The following is a 23,697-nucleotide window of genomic DNA, read 5'->3' as shown; positions in this document are numbered from 1 at the left end:
CTCTGTGTATATATGTTCACTATCCACCATTGTAAGTGCAGTTACACTATCCGACCACCAGGGGGAGTCGCTCTGGGAGTACGTGAGAGTTTGTACTGGGCTCCTCCCTTGGCTCCGCCCAGGACTCCTCCCCCATGGACCGCTGTATAAAGATCAGTGCCTTAGAGCCAGCCTGCAAGTTCATGGAGTTCAACGACAAATAGGCTGGCTCTGTTGTAAGTGTATTAAAGCATCTGTTCAGATCCAACTACACATGTTCGCTGAATTGATGGTTCCATCAGTGAGCACAGTAAGAAGTCTTACACCTGGTTAAAGTCCAACAGGTTTGTTTCAAACACTAGCTTTTGGAGCACTGCTCCTTCCTCAGGTGAATGTCTTCCTTGGTCATCACAAGTACTGCAGTGGACTCAGATCCAGGGATGACAAGGAACCTGGTTGGTGAATAGGAAGTAGCTAATTGCTTGCAAGGGATGCCAACTGGAAGCGACAACACAGCAGAATTCACCAGACTGCAAATAAGAACCGAATCCCTGGGTGCTTTCAGAGAAGTAATATTTTATTATGTAGCAATATTTACATTTGGGGTTTATCGAAGGCAAAGTGACTCTTCCTGTGCTCCAATTTCCCTCCCAGTTTCCTGCTCCCAGCTGATACTTGTTTGTCAAAGTGGCTCCATCAAACCGATAGGGGGGCGCCGTTCCGCTCTTGATTGATTGGTTGCGCAGTTGTTACGGCACAAAGAGGGAGGGGGGGGGTGTGGTTTGATGACGCAGTACCTGTGATTGACAGGGGGCTGTCATGGCCGCTCGCGGCGGCTGCTTGTTGCCCTGTTGCTTGGTGAGGGCCGCGTTGCTGCAGTGTGGCCGAGTCCGCGTTGCCGCGGTGAAGGGATACGCCAAGAAAGCAGGTGAACAGAATGCGGACAGGCCGCTGGGGTCCGGCTCCTGGGGATGATACCGGCCCGAGGCCGCGGATTATCATCCAGACCGAGCAAAACCTCCCCCAGGCTGGGCAATACTAGAATACCCAACCCCCCCTCCCCCAGACTGGACAATACTAGAGCAACCCCCCACCCCCCGCAAGACTGGGCAATACTAGAATACACAACCCCTCCCCCCCCCTCCCCAGACTGCACAATACTAGAGCACCCCCCCCCCCCCCTCCCAGACAGGCCAATACTAGAGCAACCCCCCACCCCCCGCAAGACTGGTCAATACTAGAGTACGCACCCCCCCCCCCCCCCCCAGACAGGCCAATACTAGAGCACCCCCCCCCCCCGGCAAGACTGGGCAATACTAGAATACACAACCCCCCCCCCCTCCCCAGACTGCACAATACTAGAGCACCCCCCCCCCCCCCCCCCAGACAGGCCAATATTAGAGCTCACAACCCCCTCCTTCCAACTGGGCAATACCAGAGCACCCCCCCCCCCCCCTCTGACTTGGCAATGCTAGATTACACCCCCCCCCCCACCTCAATCTGGCTAATACTGGAGTACACAACACCCCCTTCATTCCCTCGTCAAACTGGACAATACCTGAGAGCACAGCCCACTTCAGATTGGGCAATCCTGTAGTATATAACCCTCCCTCAAACTGGGCAATACTGGGGTACAGTGCCTACCGCCCTAGTTGGGCAATACTGGGATACACTGCCTTCTTCCCCTATCCCTACTGGGCAATACTCGTGTTCACAGCCCCATCAATCTCAAACTGGGCAATATAAGACCCTCAATACCCCCATCCCTGGGCATGCAGTACCAGTGTACACAGCAGACCTGGCAGTGCTAAGAAACACCAAGACCAGGCCCCTCCTTCACATCCCCAGTCTCTCCAGTGTGGGGCATTAGTGTAACGATAGGCAGCCTTCCATTTCCTTGAGTTTCAATCCACAGCTGCTGCCTTTACAATAGTGACTATAGCTTGGTGTATTAGCTGTGAAGCACTCCGGGATGTCCTCGGGATGCGGTCACATTTCCTTCATCCCTGATGGTTTTTTGTATAATTCCAGCTGTTAAAGGGAAAGGGAAGATGGGAGCTAAAGAGACTCTGCAAGGGCCAGAGGTTTGTAAGGACCCTGCCATTTTGACCACGCACGCTGTGGGTGTCAATATCTACAAGCAAGGCAAAGACCCAGAACTGCGGCCAGACACTGAATACCCGGAGTGGTGAGTATTCCCCCGGATCTGCATATTTGTTTGCCAATTTACTCCCTTTTGACTGTCCTTTGATTGATTCCACGCTTTGTAGTAAATGTTCCATAGTGGGAACGTCTGAAATCACAATGCTAGAATTAGTCATTGTGACCATAAAACTGATTTACAAATAAACCCATCTGTTTCACCAATGTCTTTCCGGGAATGAAATCTGCCATCCTCGCCTGGTGTGGCCTATATGTGACTCCAGACCTAGTTATCGTAACTGCCCTCTGAAACTGCACCAGCCTCCCCGGACAGGCGCCGGAATGTGGCGACTAGGGGCTTTTCACAGTAACTTCATTGAAGCCTACTCGTGACAATAAGCGATTTTCATTTCATTTCATTTCAAATAGCCTGGTACGCCACTCGCTTGCATGCAAGAAGATGGCTCAGGTGTCACCTTTTATGGGACTATTCTGGATGGGCAATAAATGTTGGCCTATCCAGAACTACCCACATCCCATGAATGTAACATTTTAATTTGGGAACATTAGCAATGAGACTCGAGAGTAATATGGGTAGCTTGGGTGAGTGGACAAGAACATGGCAGATGGAGTGTAATGTTGGCAAGTATGAAGTTATCTACTTTGGTAGAAAAGAAACTATTCTGAATAGAACTAGGAGCAGGAGTAGGCCATGTGGCCTTTCGGGGACTCGGCTCCACTTTCCTGCCCGAACACCATAACCCTATCTATCTTTACCTTGAAAACATTTAATGAAGGATCCTCAACTGCTTCACTGGGCACTGGGCAGGGAATTCCATGGATTAACAACCCTTTGGGTGAAGAAGATCCTCCTAAACTCCGTCCTAAATCTACTTCCCTTATTTTGAGGCTACCCTCCCTAGTTCTGCTTTCACCCGCCAGTGGAAACAACCTGCCCGCATCTATCCTATCTATTCCCTGCATAATTTTATATGTTTCTATAAGATCCCCTTGCATCCTTCTAAATTCCAAAGAGTACAGTCCCAGTCTACTCAAGCTCTCATAATCTAACCCCCTCAGAGCTCTGGGATTAACCTAGTGAATCTCCTCTCTACGCCCTCCAGCGTCAGTACGTCCTTTCTCAGGTAAGGACTGAACACAGTAGATGTGACCTCGCTAACACCTTATACAGTTGCAGCATAACCTCCCTAGTCTTAAACTCCATCCCTCTAGCAATGAAGTACAAAACTCCATTCGCCGCCTTCATCATCTGTTGCACCTGTAAACTTTTTGCGACTCATGCACCAGGACACCCAGGTCCCTCTGCACAGCAGCATGTTTTAATATTTTATCATTTAAATAATAATCCCTTTTGCTGTTATTCCTACTAAGAAGTAAGAGAAGGCAGTAGTGTGCTGGTCTTGTCACTGGATTAGTGATTCAGGGTCATGTTCTGGTTACCTGGGTTCGAACCCCACCAGGGCAGAGGGGAAATTTAAAAATCTGGAATTTAAATGTCTATAACGATGATCATGAAACCATTGTCGATTGTCTTAAAAACCCAATCGGTTCACTAATGATCGTTTCGGGAAGGAAATCTGCCATCCTTACTTGGCCTGGCCAGTGTGAAATTTAATTCAATAAATCAGATTTAACCTTGAAAACTGCTGATGGTTGTAAAAACCCAACTTGTTGACTAATGTCATTCACTCAGGAAAATCTGCCCCCTACACATCTGTGCTCTATGGTTGACTCTAGATCCTTATGAAATGACTTACCGTGTTACTCGTTTCACTGCAGAGCTTGACCTGCACCATCTTTGTTGCAGGCTTTTAAATTCCAGATTTTTATTTAATTCAAATTTCACCATCTGCTGTGGTGGGGTTTGAACCCAGATCCCTAGAGCATTACCCTGGGTCTCTGGATTACTAGTCCAGCGATAATACCACTGCCTTCTCTTAATATGGAAGCAAGATGGACAGTAATATGGATCTTCCAGCATTGCCAACATCCGACGGGCATTTAAAATAAGGCTCATGCACAGGATACAGGGACCACGACCCTGAAAAAGATAAGAAAACAGCATGTGTGACAACACAACAAAGTTCACAAAAGTAAGAAGTTCTCAGAAAAAACAACACGGACCTAAGATCCATTTCACTAAAAGTAGGGCTGCAGCCTGAGGAGAGATTCAGTTGCAGCCGTCCAATGCTACTTACACTTCAAACCAACAGATTCCCAAGCTGGATTTTTGAAAATTCCTCTCCCACTGAGATATGTCTTTCTGCTGAGGTCAGCTAATTCGGGACAGACTTGATATTAGTACCTGCCTCGTGTCCTTTGCCCCACCAGGGGGAATCCCAGAGCTGGAATTTGTTTATTGTGTAACTGGCTGCTTTGCAGACAAATTGATTTTAAAAAAATATATCATTATCTTGTAGGTTGTTTACGCTGAACCTTGGACCCCCAAAGAGTCTGGACGAACTGGACCCAGAATCTTGGGAATACTGGAAAAGGATAAGAAAGCAGCATATGTGGCAACACAACAAAGTTCACAAAGGCAAGAAGTTCTAGGGAAAAACAGCGTGGGCCTAAGATCCATTTCACTAAAAGCAGGGCTGCAGCCTGAGGAGAGAATGAGAGTCACAGCCACACAATGCTACTTACGCTTCAAACCAACAGATAGTACACAAGGCAGTGCTGTGAAAGGATTGAACCTGGGTTCCTCAGCTGTATGCGACGTGACTCAGACAGTACTACCCAGGGAAAATGTGTTTAACATTTTGATTTATTGGTGAATGATGCAGAATAAAAGTCGCAATTTTCTAAAATATGTTTCTTATTTTCTCTCTCCTGCACCCAATGGTCTTGACCTTCAGAGGGCCTGTGGGTCTTAAACCCTCAGAGGTGTAAGGGTTTTGTGGGCTGTGCGCTCACAGGGGTAGTGGTTCAACAGGCCCTGACTGTTGCTGTGATGTGGGTTCTGCAGCTTGTAATAAAGATAACATTGGCCACAGAATGAATGGTCCCTTTGATTGAGATATTGCTCATGCTGTATCATTTAAGAAGATTTGGGGAAATAGTGGGAAATTATAGGGCTAATAGCTTCACACTTATTGTGAGAAAGTTACAAGAACCTGTCATTAGAGACAGCATTATTGAACATTTGGGCAATTCAGCACTGATTAGAACCATTAGCACTGCAGCTAATAAGAGTGCTTGAAACAGGAGGCAACATATTGATGTGGGTAGGGATTAGGAGGTGTAAAACAGGATAACGGGGGTTCTGACAAATGTTCCCCAGGGATCTGGACCTCTGTTTTACACCATATTTATGACTTGGTTGAAGGAACAGAGAGCCTTGTATCCACGTTTGTTGACAACAGCAGGTAGATTGTACAATAAATAGTATAACTGGGAGCAAACGAGTTCAAAGAGACATTAATAGGTTAAATGAGTGGATAAAACTGGCAGATAAAGCTCAGTGTGGGGAAATGTGGAACCATCAATTTGGACCTAAGAAAGATACTTTCTAAATGATGAGAAGCCTAGGAATGGGGAGGAACAAAGAGATTTAAGAGCCTAGGTAAAGAAGTCACTAAAAACTGGTGGACAGGTAAAAGAAATTTAATTGTCTGGTAAAATGTTGTATTCAATGGGGCTTGAATAAAATGGAGTGGAAGATTTGTTAACATATAAAACTCTGGTAAGACCCCATTTAGAATGTTGTGTTCAATCTGTGTATCGCACTTCAGGAAATAATAATAATCGCTTATTGTCACAAGTAGGCTTCAATGAAGTTCCTGGGAAAAGCCCCTCGTCGCCACATTCCAGCGCCTGTTCGGGGAGGCCGGTATTGAACCCGGGCTGCTGGCCTGGTTCTGCATTACAAGCCAGCTGCTTAGCCCACTGTGCTAAACCAGCCCCAAATAGATATTAGCCTTGGAAAAGATGCAACACTGGTTCAGCAGAATGTTACCTGAGTTAATAAGATTAAATTGTAAAGGTATATTGTATGGACCAGGCTAGTATTCCTTTCTGTAAGAAACAACGATGAGTCAGAATACAGGAGTGAGAAGATAAACAACAATCTATCCCTCAGGGCAGCATGGTGGTGCAATGGTTAGCACTGCTGCCTCACGGCGCCAAGATCCCAGATTCGATCCCGGCTCTGGGTCACTGTCCGTGTGGAGTTTGCACGTTCTCCCCGTGTTTCGCCCCCACTACGCAAAGATGTGCAGGCCAGGTGGATTGACCATGTTAAATTGCCCCTTGGAAAAAAATTAACTGGCTACTCTAAATTTATGGGGGAAAAAAACAATTTATCCGTCAATGCCAGCAAAACTAAAGAGCTGGTCATTGACTTAAGGAAGCAAAGTACTGTGCACACCCTGTCTGTATCAACTGGGCCAAGGTGGAGATGGTTGACAGCTTCAAATTCCTAGGGGTGCACATCACCAAAAATCTGTCCTGGTCCACCCACGTCGACGCTACCACCAAGAAAGCATAACAGAGCCTATTCTTCCTCAGGAAACTTAAGGAAATTTGGCATGTCCACAGTGACTCTTACCAACTTTTACAGATGCACCACAGAAAGCATCCTATCGGGCTGCATCACAGCCTGGTATGGCAACTGCTCGACCCGAGACCGCAAGAAACTACAGAGTTGTGAACACAGCCCAGTCCATCGCACAAACCTGCCTCCCATCCATTGACTACACCTCCCGCTGCCTTGGGAAAGCGGGCAGCATAATCAAAGACCCCTCCGACCTGGCTTACGCTTCCAAATTCTTCCATCGGGCAGGAGATACAAAAGTCTTGAGAACACACACAAACAGATTCAAAAACAGCTTCTTCCCCGCTGTTACCAGACTCCTAAACGACCCTCCTATGGGCTGACCTAATTAATACTACACTTCTGTATGCTTCACCCGATGCTGGTGTCTATGTATTTACAGTGTATACCTTGTGTTGCCCTATTGTATATTTTCTTTTTTTATTTTCTTTAGTGTACTAAATGATCTGTTTGAGCTGCTTGCAGAAAAATACTTTAACTATACCTTGGTACACGTGACAATAAACAAATCCAAATCCAGATTAAAGGGTGATCTGATTGAGGTGTTTAAGTTGTTTAAAGTTGGTGATAGGGAGAAACTATTTCCTCTGGTGTAGAGTATCCAAAACAAGGCGGCATAACCTTGAGATTAGAACCAGGTCAGTAAGAACTGATGGCTAGGAGCATTTTTTTATGGCAGAAGGTAGTAGTGATCGGCTACTCTTTTCCGCCTGAAAGCTATTGAGGTTCAGGGTCAAAACTGAGATTGATTGACAAGGATAATAACGGTTACAGAACCAAGATGGCATAAAGAGTTCAGATATAGACCAACAAAGTCTAATTGAATTGCAGAACTGGCTCAGGGGGGTGAATGACCGATGTGCCAGTGCAACGGTTTGCAAGAGCGTGCATCAGCTTGTGATTCCGACCATATTCTCCAAGTGCGACATGAAAACAAGAAGCGTTAAGGGATATCAGTAAAACCAGTTCAATTATAATGAATACAACAAATGAGGCCCCCTACACACAATGAGACTGCATGCACACCGCTGATCTGTTGCATTTCTGCTTCTGTCGCCATCCATCAGCCGTGTGCAGAGTGTTAGTTTTGAATTCTGGAAAACGTCTATTATCCCAGTGTCCAGAGAGATGTACATATCAGACAACCACATCCCAGTGGTGAGAGAACGGGCACTAACCTTGTCAGTACAGCAGTGGAACTCAGAGCCCAACTCAGGATCAACTTTGGTTAATGGATCAGCTAAATTAGATAAATTTGGATGAAGAAGGCCCATTTCATCAACCATTTTCCCTCGGCAGTGCAAGCAACAACCTGAAACATTTATAGGACCCTTTAAAAAAAAAAATTTAGTGTGCCCAATCCACCTTTACCAATCCACCTAGCCTGCACATCTTTGGGTTGTGGGGGCGAAACCCACGCAAACACGGGGAGAATGTGCAAACTTCACACGGACAGTGACCCAGAGCCAGGATCGAACCTGGGACGTCAGCGCTGTAAGGCAACAGGGCTAACCCACTGCGCCACCGTGTTGCCTAGGACCTTTAATACAGAAAGAAATACCACGTTAGTGGCAGAGGAATAAAACAATGAATATTGTAGTGAGGCTATCGGGATTAGAGAATTTGGCCAGGTGCTATTTTGGGTTAATTTATCTGGAATGTTGACTGGGCTCATCTGGTTCTGTTGTGGACTAATTGATAAGAGATTGATTTCTGTAGATCATTACCATTGTGTCATGTGACGAGTAGTCACTAGACAAGCTGCATAGAACGTAGAACAGTACAGCACAGAACAGGCCCTTCAGCCCTTGATGTTGTGCCGAGCTTTGTCCGAAACCAAGATCAAGCTATCCCACTCCCTGTCATTCTGGTATGCTCCATGTGCCTATCCAATAACCGCTTGAAAGTTCCTAAAGTGTCCGACTCCACTATCACAGCAGGCAGTCCATTCCACACCCTAACCACTCTCTGAGTAAAGAACCTACCTCAGACATCCCTCCTGTATCTCCCACCCTGGATCTTATAGTTATGCCCCCTCGTAACAGCTACATCCACCCGAGGAAATAGTCTCTGAACGCCCACTCTATCTATCCCCCTCATCATCTTATGAACCTTTATTAAGTCACTTCTCATCCTCCTCCACTCCAAAGAGAAAAGCCCTAGCTCCCTCAACCTTTCCTCATAAGACCTATCCTCCAAACCAGGCAGCATCCTGGTAAATCTCCTTTACACCCTTTCCAATGCTTCCACATCCTTCCTATAGTGAGGTGACCAGAACTGCACACAATACTCCAAATGTGGTCTGACCAGGGTCATGTACAGTTGCAGCATAACCCCACGGCTCTTAAATTCAAGCCCCCTGTTAATAAACGCTATCACACTGTAGGCCTTCTTCACGGCTCTATCCACTTGAGTGGCAACCTTCAGAGATCTGTGGACATGAACCCCAAGATCTCTCTGTTCCTCCACATTCCTCAGAACCCTGCCGTTGACCCTGTAATCCGCATTCAAATTTTTTCTACCAAAATGAATCACCTCGCACTTATCAGGGTTAAACTCCATCTGCCATTTTTCGGCCCAGCTCTGCATCCTATCAATGTCTCTTTGCAGCCTACAATAGCCCTCCTCCTAATCCACTACTCCACCAATCTTGGTGTCATTAGCAAATTTACTGACCCACCCTTCAGCCCCCTCCTCCAAGTCATTGATAAAAATCACAAATAGCAGAGGACTCAGCACTGATCCCTGTGGTACACCGCTGGTAACTGGTCTCCAATCTGAAAATTTTCCATCCAGCACTACCCTCTGTCTTCTATGTGATAGCCAGTTACTTATCCTATTGGCCAAATTTCCCTCTATCCCACACCTCCTCACTTTCTTCATGAGCCGACCATGGGGAACCTTATCAAACCCCTTACTAAAATCCATGTATACGACATCAACTGCTCTACCTTCATCTACACACTTAGTTACCTCCTCAAAGAATTCAGTCACATTTTTGAGGCAAGACTTACCCTTCACGAATCCATGTTGACTATCCCGGATTAAGCTGCATCTTTCCAAATGGTCATAAATCCTATCCTTAAGGACCTTTTCCATTAACTTACCGACCACCGAAGTAAGACTAACCGGCATATAATTACCAGGGTCATTCCTATTCCCTTTCTTGAACAGAGGAACAACATTTGCCACTCTCCAGTCCTCTGGCACTATCCCCGTGGACAATGAGGACCCAAAGATCAAAGCCAAAGGCTCTGCAATCTCATCCCTTGCCTCCCAAAGAATCCTTGGATATATCCCGTCTGGCCCAGGAGACTTGTCGACCCTAAGGTTTTTCAAAATTGCTAATACATCCTTCCTCAGAACATCTACCTCTTCCAGCCTATCCGCCTGTATCACACTCTCATCCTCAAAAACAGGGCCCCTCTCCTTGGTGAACACTGAAGAAAAGTATTCATTCAAGGCCTCTCCTATTTCTTCTGATTCCATGCACAAGTTCCCACTACTGTCCTTGACCAGCCCTAACCTCACCCTGGTCATTTTTTAATTCTCACATAAGAATAAAAAGCCTTGTGGTTTTCCTTGATCTGACCCGCCAAGAACTTCTCATGCCCCTCCTAGCTCTCCTAAGCCCTTTTTTTTTTAGCTCATTCCTTGCTACCTTGTAACCCTCAAGCGACCCAACTGAACCTTGTTTTCTCATTCTTACATACGCTTCTTTTTTCCTCTTGACAAGACATTCAACCTCTTTTGTGAACCATGGTTCCTTCACACGGCCATTTCCTCCCTGCCTGACAGGGACATACCTATCAAGGACATGCAGTATTTGTTCCTTGAACAAGCTCCACTTTTCATTTGTGCCTTTCCCTGACAGTTTCTGTTCCCATCTTATGCTCCCTAATTCTTGCCTAATTGCGTCATAATTACCTCTCCCCCAATTATAAACCGTGCCCTACCGTATGGCCCAATCCTCTCCATTGCAATAGTGAAAGACACCGAATTGTGGTCACTATCTCATAGAATTACAGTGATGACGTAGCATAGAAACAGGGCATACAGTCCAACAATCCTGTCCTGCAGTTTATAGACCACATGAACCTCTTTGAATTCCATCTGCCTTCCAGCACATCCTTCTAATCACTTATCTCTCATTTACTCACGTAGTTTCATTGTGAAGCTGTTTGCCTTCTGAGGTAGCGAGATGTACCCAGGACTTTTCTCCTCGTGCTATTTCTAGATTCCTGTTAGCTGGAGTGCCAGATTTAACTGGTTTAAGACAATCTTATTTCTCACCTTACAGTTTATTTTGAGACAGTGAAGTTCCTCTGCTGATTAACGGTGCTCACACATTTAATGCAGTCACTGAATCAGAGCATATTTAGTGTAAGTGAGAAATTAAAAATAAAATTAGGAGAGCTGATCTGAATGGTTATTTTTTTCTGACAGTTTCTATAGGATGGTAAGTTTAGGTAGGAAGCAAGCTCAAATGGAGGAAGAGAAGGGGAATGGACTAAATGGTGAAGAGGTACAAGGCTGAAGATGTTTATAGGGACGGGGTGAGGTACGATCAATAAATACTATAAAGTGTTTTTCGAGGCAAAAGTGAGGATTTTAGTTTGCATTGTGGGGCAAGAGGAAAACAATTTGATCAGTGAGAATGAAGATTTTGTTCAGGACAGGATCCAAGTGGCTGAGTTTTGGACAACTAAGGAGTCCTTGTTAGGTAGAGGATGAGAACGCAGCAAAGAATTGGGAGTGAGCTAGGAATGGGTTGGATTGTCCCAGCTGATTGGAAGTTAGCAAATATAACAGCGTTATTCAAGAATGGAAGGGGAGAGAAAACTGGGAACTACAGGCCAGTTAATCTGGAAACACTCATTAAGGAAGTGTTAACAGTGCACCTCAAAAAGCATAGTATGATTAGAAACGTCAACATGGTTTTATGAAAGGAAATTCCTGTTTGACAATGTATTCGCTTTTTGAGGATGTAAATTGGAAGGCAGATAAAGGGAACTAGTGGACGTAATAAACTTGCTGCCTCATGAAAGGTTAATAGACAAGACTAGGGCTCAAGGAGTTACAATTATTAACATGTATAGAAGATTGGTTAATGGACGGGAAGCAGAGAAAAGGACTAACATTTTCAAATTGCCAAACTGAGAGTTGTGAAGTACCTCAAGGATCCTCATCTATTTACAATTTATATTAATGAGTTGGATGAAGAGAACAAAGAACAAAGAAAAGTACAGCACAGGAACGGGCCCTTCAGCCCACCAAGCCTGTGCCGACCATGCTGCCCATTTAAACTAAAATCTTCTCCACTACCTGGGTCCGTATCCCTCTATTCCCATCCTATTCATGTATTTGTCAAGATGCCCCTTAAATGTCACTATCGTCCTTGAATCCACCACCTCCTCCGGCAGCGTGTTCCAGGCACCCACTACACTCTGTGTAAAAAACTTGCCTCATACATTCCACAGTCCAAAGATGTGCGGGTTAGGTGGATTGGCCATGCTAAATTGCCCGTAGTGTAAGGTTAATGGGGGGATTGATGGGTTACGGGTATACGGGTTACGTGGGTTTAAGTAGGGTGATCATTGCTCGGCACAACATCGAGGGCCGAAGGGCCTGTTCTGTGCTGTACTGTTCTATGTTCTATGTTCTATCTCCTCTATACCTTGCTCCTCGCACCTTAAAACTATGCCCCCTAGTAATTGACCCCTCTACCCTGGGAAAAAGTCTCTGACTATCCGCTCTGTCTATGGCCCCCATAATTTTGTAGACCTCTATCAAGGCGCCCCTCAACCTCCAGTGAGAACAAACTGAGTTTATTCAACCGCTCCTCATAGTTAATGCCCTCCATACCAGGCAACATCCTGGTAAATCTCTTCTGCACCGTCTCTAAAGCCTCCACATCCTTCTGGTAGTGTGGCAACCAGAATTGAACACTATGCTCCAAGTGTGGCCTAACTAAGGTTCTATACAGCTGCAACACGACTTGCCAATTCTTATACTCAATGCCCTGGCCAATGAAGGCAAGCATGCCGTATGCCTTCTTAACTACCTTCTCCACCTGTGTTGCCCCTTTCAGTGACCTGTGGACCTGTATGCCTAGATCTCTCTGACTGTCAATACACTTGAGGGTTCTACCATTCACTGTATATTCCCTATCTGCATTAGACCTTCCAAAATGCATTACCTCACATTTGTCCGGATTAAACTCCATCTGCCGTCTCTTCGCGCAAGTCTCCAAACGATCTAAATACTGCTGAATCCTCTGACAGTCCTCATCGCTATCTGAAATTCCACCAACTTTTGTGCCGTCTGCAAACTTACTAATCAGACCAGTTACATTTTTCTCCAAATCATTTATATATACTATGAACAGCAAAGGTCCCAGCACTGATCCCTGTGGAACAGTCTGCTTTTAGTCTTTGTCCGTAAGGTACATGTGACCGTCTCCACCCCCAAAAACTTCAGAGGCTCTGAAAGAGCCATTGTCCACAACACACTCCCTACTTAAACTAAAATACCACACCTGAAAAGCAACCACAATATGCTCACCCCTCAGTGTCTTTAAGTTCACTAAGCCAATCCAATGGATAGACTTTTATCCCGGATGAGCCCCCAATTTGTTATGGGCCAGGGTTTATAGAACCCCAAAGTGTATCATGGAGTTCACCTGACCCACAACTTTTAATAGATTGTGGTATGGGGAGCACAGGGCCACTCTACATGTGTGGTACAGCAGAAATGGAAAAGTATTTTTTTAAAGCAAAACAATGTTTATTCTATGAACTCAAGTTAACCTTTTTAAAACGTACAGTGAACATCTTAGCAACCATCAATTCAAATACAACCCCCAAAGAATACAACACTAAATAATCCTTGAGCTTTCCTTTTAACATCTATAAGACTTAAAACAAAACCTTTTACAGAAGCACCTCAGGTTTAACATCACTACTGAGAACAGTTACCACGTTGAAATCAGCAAATGGACATTCATAAGCTTGCAGAGATTCACACACATCCTGCTGTGATTGCAGCTTCTCCAAAACTAAAATGAAACCAAACCCACCCTGCAGCAAAAAAGCCTAAAGCGAAAGTAAAAAGCTGACACACAGCCCAGCTCCACCCACTCTCCTACATTACTGCAGTAATAAACACCTATTTCTTAAAGGTACTCTCACTACACGTATTTACATACACACCCATTTATAAACATCCATTTCTTAAAGGTACTCTCACATGACAGTTATAAGACCTGCTTGACATCCGAATAAAGGCTTGAAATTAACCAGAATTATTACCTGAGCACCATAGAATCCCTACAGTGCAGAAGGAGGCCATTTGGCCCATCGAGGCTGCACCGACTCTCTGAACGAATAAAGATGTCACTATTCCTCATGGATGATACATTACTCTCCTTATGAACCAAATGTAAGCAACTTGAAGATGTAATTAAGAACCAATTATATTTACCTAACAACAGCTGAAGCCCGCTCCCCTGCCCGACCCCTGTAACCCCATCTTAACAGCTCATTTTTAGACACAGAGAGACAAATCCACCAAACGTGCACTCTTTGGATTGTGGGAGGAAACCGGAGCACCCAGTGGAAACCCATGCAGACACGGGAGAATATGCAGACTCCACACTGTCACCCAAGGCCAGAATTGAACCCGGGTCCTGGCGCTGCGAAACAACAGTGATAATCACCGTGCCACCCCTCCTCCTTGATGAACGTTTTACAATTCCTTAATAGAATCTAATTTCTTGGATATTATCAGGCTTTAGGTGAAACTCCTCAGTAAATCTTCTGTCATCACAAGAGAACTGGAGTGGGGGTTTGTGAGTTTTTGACACAGAAGTCTGAATGAGGCGATTAAAGTTTTAAGCATGTTTATTATAGAAGAAAAACATGCAATTGTGGTACTTACACAAAAGGTGTAAATCACAAACTAGATAAATCATGAGAGAAAAGAGAGTGAGTTCCGATTTCTGTAAGAGAATCCTAGGTTTAGTCTTTACTCGTTACAGATATGGGGCAAAGTTTTCCCAAATTGCGATAGCGAGCAGGAAGAGTGACGGTTCGCCTCCTGGTGGTGGGCTTTCATGCTGTGGTTTTAGGGTCTTGGTAAAAAATACATTTTGACCACAAGTTTCATGTCGCCTCAATGTTGGGCAACCTCTGATTCACCTGACCTGCCATTACCCCAGCACTTCAATCTGCAGGGAGCTCCATTTAAATGCTGCCCCAGTGCTCCCAAGCCATTTTTCTTGGACCAAGGCATGTCTGCAAAGAAGTCTGTCCCAAGATTTTCAGAGGTCTCCCTCAGCAGACTGCTGGATGCATTGGTGGCATCTTGTAATGTCCTCTACCCACCCACAGGGAGGAGATTAGCCAACCAGGGAACTAACCCAGCATGGGAAGCGATGGCCAGCGCCAACTCCTTGCAAAGGAGGATCCAGTGCTGCAAGAGGACGAGTGATCTCTGTTCTGCCAGGCTAAATCACTCCTCCCATCACTCTCAGCTCTCACCACCCACCCACAGCAAGCTCACTCACTGCCAGCTCAAGGGACACCACTACTTGCTCTCCCACACATATCTTCATCTCCTCTTCATCCCACAGCTCCCATTACTATCCACACATGCCAGGCATCCTTACAATCTACCCTGGCATGAATCTGCTTATACTCCCTCCACCTGCTTCCCTGCGAGACAAGCTGGCACATAACAAGAGAGCGAGATTGGAGGGATGCCCAAGTTGGAAGTCTTTTCCGACTTCGAGGAGAGTGCCGCTCAGCTGACTGGGGAGGAACTTGACCACTCCTGCGCTGAGGGTGTGGTGGGTGCTGATAAACCAAGTGAGGATCCAGAACACCATCATCCATCAAAGTGAGTCATGTCTCCTGTTTGTGAGGTTCCCTGCCTTGCGATAATGAAATCTCCCTTCTCTTGCAGGCACATCACGGGAGCAGCCCAGTGCCTCCACCAGCCAGGCCCAAGACTTCACCTCAGAGACCAGCGAACCATCGCAGCTTTCACCAACACTTCACCAGTGCAAAGATACATACCTCAGTAGGAGTTAATATTAGAGAGGCTTCGAGGTGACAAGCTGGTGAGAACCTCGCTCTCTGATCCACAGCAGGCAGAGGTAGGGACGTCCCAGGGTGCTGGCACTCGAAGGATTGCTGGAGGCCAGGAATCTGCTGAGTCCCAGTCAGATGGCGAGTCTCTGGACTCGGTCATGCCTCAGCTGCTGGAGCTACGAGGCAAAGCCAGGAACACTAGGAAGGGAAGGGATGACAGCTACTCTCCTCAGATTGAAAGGCTGAATCGAGGAGTCCTTCCACCTTCTGTCTGAGGAGATAATGTCGATACTCCAACACGACTAAGTCAGCACAGCGAGGGTGGCGACCTCCGTGGAGACCTCGTTGTAAGAATTCTGTTGTGCACTGGTGCAGGACATGCACTCCATGGTGCAGACACTTTTGGGCATCCACTAGTGCAGACGTCAGAGGACGGTGGGGCTTCTCGAGCTCACTTCAGCTGCCCTCCATCCCAAGGCGTTCCAGACACCTGAACCATATTTTCAGCATCCCGATGGTCTGCTGCACCAAAGAACAAATAGCAGCATGAGCCTCATTATGTCTGTTCTCTGCTGCACTCTGTGGCCTCTGCACGGTCATTAGCCACGGTGTCAGTGGGTTCCGCTGTGCCTCGGAGCCAACCCCTGTAGCCGCTGTTGACCCTCAAATATGGTAGGGATCTGAGATCGGCTCAGGATGTATGAGTTCGCTGGAAACCTAGCAGACACCTGGAGGATGGAGGATGCATTTTGTGTGGTCGCAGACCATCTGAACATTGAGGGAATGGAAGCCCTTGCAGTTGTTGAACTGAAATCCTTGATATCACGGGGATCGGAGAGCCACATGAGTGTAGTTGACGGCACCCTTTACCTTTGGACAGCCAAAAATCGAGGCAAATCCCATGGCTTTTACGTCCTGGCTCGTCTGGTCCCGGTCAAAAGTTGTTGTGAGTCCTTGCAAAGAATGCACCCGTCACCTCCTTGATGAATTTATGAGCGAAGGCTTGCGAGATGCCACAAAGGTCACCAGTGGAGCCCTGAAAGGAACCGTCGTATAAAATGTTGAGGGTAGCTGTAACTTTCAACACTACAGGCAGTGGATGCCCTCTAAGTCCATCATAGAATCTCTACAGTACAGAAGAAGGTCATTTGGCCAATTGAGTCTGCACCGGCCCTCTGGAAGAGCACCCTACCTAGGCCCACAACCCTCGAACCCCATCTAACCTTTGAACACTAAGGGGCAATTTAGCATGGCTAATCCACCTACATCTTTGGACTGTGGGAGGAAAACTGGAGCACCCGGAGGAAACCTTTGCAGACACAGGGTGAATGTACAAACTCCACATAGACCGTTCCTCCAAGTTCGGAATCGAACCAGGGTCCCCGTCGCTATGAGGCAGCAGTGCTAACCACTCTGCCACCATGCTGCCATGTGGCACAAACTCCTTCAGAAGGTTGCATAAATGAGCCACTATGTCCCTGGAGAGGCAAATTCTTCCTCAACACTGGTAAAGAGCTGCGCTCCAAAACCTAGTGATTCGAAACAAACCTGTTGGACTTTAACCTGTTGTGCCCACCCCAGTCTAGCACCATTATTGCAACAGAACAGGCTCCATCATCTCTTCCACCTCAGGTTTTGTTCCTGCCTCTGGAGAGCCAGATACCTCTGATGATGTCTTGTCTTTCAATATGCCAGAACAATGATAGCTAGTTCCAAAGTCTCCATCTCTCTCATGTGCTAATCACTGCAAAGGAAAAGAGAGTTAACAGTTAACTTTTTGTCTCCAAGGGGGTCACCCTTTGCCCAGTGACTAATGTGTGGGCCACCACATCGAGGATGTGTCCCTCATCAACTCCCAGGATAGGCAAGTCCCCATACCTTCCTTGCCCCACTTAGCTTGACTGAGAGGTCATAACTTTGGCCACCCTACTGTATCGTGAGCTCCCATGTAAGGTGCAGGCATTTGTCCCAAGCTTCACTCAAAGGCCTTACACACAACCAGGTCAACACGAGACACCTGTAAAGATGCACCAGCAAACATACCTATAGGTCGGAGAGCTCTGCTCAGCCAGCGTATCCTTGCTTACTGTCAAAGAGGATGTATGTGCTTGCGCACTCGACCATTGGTGCAGGAAGGCCATAGCAGTCACTGAATGAGGAAATTAAATGAAAATGAAAATCGCTTATTGTCACGAGTAGGCTTCAATGAAGTTACTGTGAAAAGCCCCTAGTCACCACATTCCGGCACCAGGGAGGCTGATACGGGAATTGAACCGTGCTGCTGGCCTACTTGGTCTGTTTTAAAAGCCAGCGATTTAGCTTGGTGTGCTAAACCAGCCCCTGGAAATCAGCGTGTCAAAGGTTAACTGCTGAGCAGCAACCTTTGCGACTCATACACATCAGTGGTGGATTAGTGAGCATAATTGGCTAAGCTATCAGACTTCAGTAATGGTAATTGACTTCATCATAGAATTGACAGTGCAGAAGGAGGCAACTCGGCCGATTGAGTCTGCACCGGCCCTTGGAAAGGGCACCCTACCCAAGCCCTCACCGCCACACTCCCCAGTAACTCCATCTAACCTTTTTGGACACTAAGGGCAATTTAGCATGACCAATCCACCTAACCTGCACATTTTTGGACTGTGGGAGGCACCGGAGCACCCGGACGAAATCCACGCAGACACGGGAGAACGTGCAGACTCATCACAGACAGTGACCCAAGCCGGGAATCAAACCTGGGAGTCTGGAGCTGTGAAGCAATTGTGCTAACCACTATGCTACCATGCCGTCCACACTTGTAGATGAATGATCTCAGATGTTAAAGAATGTTCATAACTGACATGCATCACTATTAGACTTGGCCTTGTCCATAATGAACTCGTAGGCACCACCCCCTACCTCCCAAATATGAGTGGCTCCTTCAGTCCGAGATGATTGGCCACCTACTGCACCAGCCCAGCCTTCTCTTCCCAGTGTCAGGACCCTCCAAGAAAGAAGAAGCCCAGCAGAAGAATAATGCAACCTCAGGAAGGGTCAGTTTAAAACTTGGCTTTCTTCTCCTTCTGGTTCTGAATCCACCCAACTTCTGTGCCCACGTTATTCCCCACTTATAGCACTGAGGCACCATTATCCCGGCTCTATTGCCCCTGTTGCCCATTCCTCTTCAGCCCCTGACCCTTCATGATTCTGGCCTGGTGCATTGGCCCCTTTGGACAATGGTGCCTCTGCCGCCCACCCTCAAAGCTTACCACCCTTGCCAGTTCACCTCCTCCCATTTCCCCTCTGCCCATCATCCCTCCCGTGCCCCTCTGCCTGTTCACCCCTACCATGCCCCTTTGCTGGTTCAACCCTCCCTTGCCCCTTTGCCAGTTCACTCACTGTTTCCCCTTTGCCAGTTTACACTCCCTATCTCTTTTCTGGTTCAACACCCTCTTGTCCCTTTGCTAGTTCACCTCCCTCACTCAAAGGTCGTTTGCTGGTTCAACCCCTCACCCCGAGGTCCTTGCCAGTTCACCGCCTTTACCCTGAGGCCCTTTGCCAGTTCACCCCTCCCTCCTCACCCCAAGCCTCTTTCCAGCTCCATCTTGCCTGTGCCGGTGCCCTCCCCCGAGACTCAGCGGTATCCCATGGCGAGCTACTCGCTCACCTTTGAACTCCCCTCAGAGGTGAGCCCGCCAGGTTCCCCTCTTTAATAAGCTGTCATAAAGGCACCGCTGTGACGTCGCGCCATCGTGGGCGAACCTTTGAGCGTGGGGATGATTGCTGCAGGCAGGCCCAATAATGAGATGCACCTGTATTGAAATTAGCTTCTCGACATTGCATGGCAGGATTCCAGTTACATCACTGGAGGGGGGAGGGGACAATCGCGACCAGACTTCCCACCGACATAAAGCACGATTTTTTGGGCCTCTTGCAACACTTTGCACTCCCGCCTCCATTTACGCCCGATAAGAACAGGAGTGCAAATTCCCGGCCATAATGTTCGAAAAGTAAGCAAGGACATTCGTCACACATTAAAGTCATATTACCTTTATCCCCAAGGATGTGAGATTCGTTAGGTTCAGAACAGGCCAGCAGTCAATCTGTGAGAATCTAACAAATCTGAAAATTCAAGTTTGGCTTGAGATATTTATAATGAATTTTGGGGATTGTATAATTAATGGTTACTTAGAAGATGTTGATTTGATCAGTTATAGACTGCCCCTAATTAGTGCCCTATATTTGAATGGAGGACCACCTATTAGAATACCACCGTTCAATTTCTGGGAAATGTTATTTCTAATTTATTTCTGAAAACTGGACTTTATGTAACAATCATATTGCCCAATGTTGCGGATGCTATACAGTGTGAATTACACAATGTACATTCACCACAATTGCTCGTCAAAGGACTGTGTCCAATAAGATAATCAGACTTAAGACCTAACATTCTTTTCTCTGATTGTGGTTTTAATTATTCGCGTGATATTGTAAGTGCAAGTGTAATGGAAAGAATCATAGAATAACTGATATTAGGTTGTGTATTTAGCAGTGAAACACATTGTTGTGAAGGGTGTTAACTTTGTTGTTTTTGCAAGCTAGTTTTGACTCCTACTAAAATCTGTTTTACCGTGAGTCTGCCCAAAGTAACTTCTAGCCTAACATTCCTGTGTTACTTCCATATTATTTGATCCATTTTCTTTCACAACTTCACGCCTTGTTATTTCTAAATTTTCACCATCATTCCCCAGACACTGTACTGATCAGCGGGCAAATCCTGTGTCGCCCACCCTGCTCTAACTTCAATGCTCCTGTAATAAACACAGAAAATGCTGGATAGACTCAGCAGAGCTGGCAGCATCCAGAAACAGAGGTAAGGTTTAGGATCAAAATATTCCTTCCACAGGATAGTTCTGTAGTCCTCTACAAGGATCATTTTGATCCAGAGCGTTAGCTCTCGCTCTCTCAGCACGGTGGTGCAGTGGTTAGCATTGCAGCCTCATGGCGCTGAGGTCCCAGATTCGAGCACGGTGGCGCAGTGGGTTAGTCCTGCTGTCTCACGGCGTCGAGGTCCCAGGTTCAATCCCGGCTCTGGGTCACTGTCCATATGGAGTTTGCACATTCTCCCCATGTTTCGCCCCCACAACACAAAGATGTGCAGGCTAGGTGGATTGGCCACGCTAAAATGCTCCTTAATTGGAAAAAAATGAATTGGATATTCGAAATTTATATTCAGAAAAAGAAAAAAAAACTCTTGTTCTCTCTCCACAGATGCTGCCGTATCTGTTGGGTTTATCCAGTATTATCTGTGATTATTTCAGATTTCCAGCATCCACGGTATTTTGCTTTTATTTGATGCTCCCAGACTGGGCAGCAGTTGAGGTGAAACAACTGACCACAACATGTATGGCCGAGGGCTCAAATTCAGTTGAAGTTCCCAATCCTGTTCAATCGTATGTTGAACTGAACTGTGGTACCTCCCTACCACCCCCCCCCCCCCCCCCCCCCCCCATCCCCCATGCTCAACAATCACCAGGCAGGGGTGTTCCCTTCCAGTCGAGGAGCATTTCAGCCGTCAAGGACATTCAGCCCCTGATCTCCGGGTAAACATTATCCAGGGCGGCTTTCAAGACACACGATAATGCAGAATCGCCGAGCAGAAACTGGTAGCCAAGTTCCACACGCATGACGGCCTCAACCGTGATCTCAGTTTCATGTCACATTACATGTAACCCCCACCATACTGCCCGGGTTTGCAGAATCCCACAAAGTGTCCTGGCTTGAGACAATTGACACCTCGATTACCTGTGATTATCCCTCACTCCACTCACACTATTTGTATCTGTAAAGACTTGTTTATCTGACTAGACTCGCATTCCAACCATTCTTCACATTCCAATCTGTAATTATCTTGCAATTGTGTCTACATAGCTGTGTTTGTGAACCTGCCTCCACTTCACCTGAAGAAGGAGCAGTGCTCCGAAAGCTTGTGGTTTCAAATAAACCTGTTGGACTTTAACCTGGTGTTGTGAGATTTCTTACAGTGCCCACCCCAGTCCAGCACAGGCATTTCCACACCCATGAATGCAAGCCTTTTTTTCCCCTCGGGATTAATCTCACTGGGCTGTGTATTTACCCAATGAGCCATCAACCATTCCAGTGGTTTCTGATTTCAAAGCTTCTGATTTTGCTGGGTTATTGCCTGCAAATCTCGATGTTCTGCTTTATTGGGAGCACTTTGCTGGGCAGCATGTGAAGTTGGGGAACATTGAATGGAAAAGCAGAAGTAAGTGTTTTTACATCTGCATCTGAGTTTCACATCCGCAGGCTTGTGTGTGTGTGCATGTGTGTCTATAAACACTTCCCTTTTTTGTTGGAGAGGCCAGCACTTCTGTTGCTAATGTGACAAACTGGGAGCCTGTGAATGATTTATACCTAATGTGGAGCTGAAGCGGCCACAATCCCACATGGGCACCCACCGTACCGTCAGCTTCCAGAGCAGTTAACCAAAGGCAAGTCTGTAACAATCCCTTTAAAGTTAGAAAGTTCAGCAGGTCTGAAAGAAAATATATTGCAGATTTTCAATGGAGATCTGAAGGATTCCGAAGTCTAATTACAGTATTTTGTATTTTCATTTTGGAATTTGAAGCCTTTCTAATTTTTTGACATTGTCGAAAATATTTCTTAGTTATTTTCAGATTGCTTGCCTGTTAAAATTGGAATGGAGTGCTGTTTAATAACCAATGTACAATTCTCATTGCTTAAGGCTGACATGTTCTTTGTTTTCAATGGTTCGTTTCTATTTTTTGAACTCTTGTGTAATGGCTGGATGTTATCATCTAAACAGTCAGTCAGACCCATAGAGTCAGTTAATTACAGACCTTCCTTTAAGGCCTGGGCTGGTGCTGATTCTTCACCTGAATTTCATGGGCGGGATTCTCCGACCCCCCGCCGGGTCAGAGAATCGCCGGGGGGGAGGGGGCGGCGTGAATCCTCCCCCTGCCGGCTGCCGAATTTTCTGGTGCCGGGGTTTGGGTGGGGGTGGGAATCGCGGCACGCCAGTCGGCAGCTGCTGGCAGCGGACCCCCCCCCCCACCGGCGATTCTCCGGCCCGCGATGGGCTGAGTGGCCGCCTGTTTTTGGCAGGTCCCGCCGGCGTAAATCACAACAGGTCCTCGCTGTCAATCTCCGCTATGGCCGGTGCAGAGAAGAACCCCCCTGCGCATGTGCTGGGATGACGCCAGCACACGCTGGCACTCCCGCGCATGCGCCAACTCGCGCCGGCTGGCAGAGGCCCTTCGGCGCCGGTTGACGTGGCGCCAAGCCCTTTGGGACGGCGCCACACCGGAGTTTTTCACGCCACACCTCGGCGCCGGAGTGGCCCGCCCCGCCGGTTCACAGAGAATCCCGCCCCATATCTCTCCCCTCACTCATACATCCTTTAACATTATCCCTTTGTGAATACGTATTCCATTACCTTTTAAATTATCCCAGACTTTTGCACGAATAACAATTTGTTACAAAGCAGGATTCTAATTCCAGCATGTGTGGAAAAATATTTCTTCTAACTTCTACCAGTGGCAATTCCCTGATCAATGAAAGCAGTTTTTCCCTACCTTTCCTTTTTGTTTTACAGTTTGAATTGGATCCCAGTTATATGGCAGATTATTCTTTCTCAGGCTGTATTTCAAGTTTCTTAAATGTAATACCTTGAAAGGTGGGAAACCACAAAGTAGATCAATGAATAAACGGTTTATTAAGGTATATAAATATTTACAGTGGTGAGATAAAGGTTACTGTATTCCACGACAACAAACTCCTAACTAACAGTAAAACCCACGCTCAGTCCCCAGGATTCACGTGTTCCGGCCCAATTGGCTCAATGGGTCACAAGACCCTCCAAGAACCCGTCCCCTTAAAGGGGCACGC

The 23,697-nt window shown here is 46.6% G+C and overlaps 2 protein-coding genes across 4 annotated transcripts in view; both read left to right on the top strand.

Moving 5' to 3' along the window:
• The first annotated feature begins 700 nt into the window (after nucleotides 1-700).
• Nucleotides 701-4,952, top strand: mrpl54 (mitochondrial ribosomal protein L54). The gene is made up of 3 exons (XM_038777965.1): nucleotides 701-907; nucleotides 2,011-2,167; nucleotides 4,563-4,952. The coding sequence occupies exons 1-3, from the start codon at nucleotides 799-801 to the stop codon at nucleotides 4,693-4,695; spliced, it is 399 nt and encodes a 132-aa protein (XP_038633893.1). The 5' UTR covers nucleotides 701-798; the 3' UTR covers nucleotides 4,696-4,952.
• Nucleotides 4,953-22,156: 17,204 nt separating this feature from the next.
• malt2 (MALT paracaspase 2) overlaps nucleotides 22,157-23,697 on the top strand; it is a 128,236-nt gene continuing 126,695 nt past the window's right edge. For all 3 annotated transcript variants that reach the window (XM_038777594.1, XM_038777593.1, XM_038777592.1), the window contains exon 1: nucleotides 22,157-22,280. The gene's annotated coding sequence lies outside the window, so the exon portion shown is untranslated. The remainder of the gene's footprint in view (nucleotides 22,281-23,697) is intronic.

This window comes from Scyliorhinus canicula, chromosome 18, assembly GCF_902713615.1.
Source record: "Scyliorhinus canicula chromosome 18, sScyCan1.1, whole genome shotgun sequence".
Lineage (NCBI taxonomy): Eukaryota > Metazoa > Chordata > Chondrichthyes > Carcharhiniformes > Scyliorhinidae > Scyliorhinus > Scyliorhinus canicula.
Note: the sequence above shows the minus strand (reverse complement) of the source record. Positions and strands in the feature narration are given on the sequence as shown.

Bases quoted from the DNA above. Each gene is read 5' to 3' on its own strand.
- mrpl54 (XM_038777965.1), top strand. From the start codon at position 799: ATGGCCGCTCGCGGCGGCTGCTTGTTGCCCTGTTGCTTGGTGAGGGCC. The intron at 908-2,010 runs GTGAACAGAATG...GTATAATTCCAG, and splicing joins GGGATACGCCAAGAAAGCAG to CTGTTAAAGGGAAAGGGAAG. The intron at 2,168-4,562 runs GTGAGTATTCCC...ATTATCTTGTAG, and splicing joins GACACTGAATACCCGGAGTG to GTTGTTTACGCTGAACCTTG.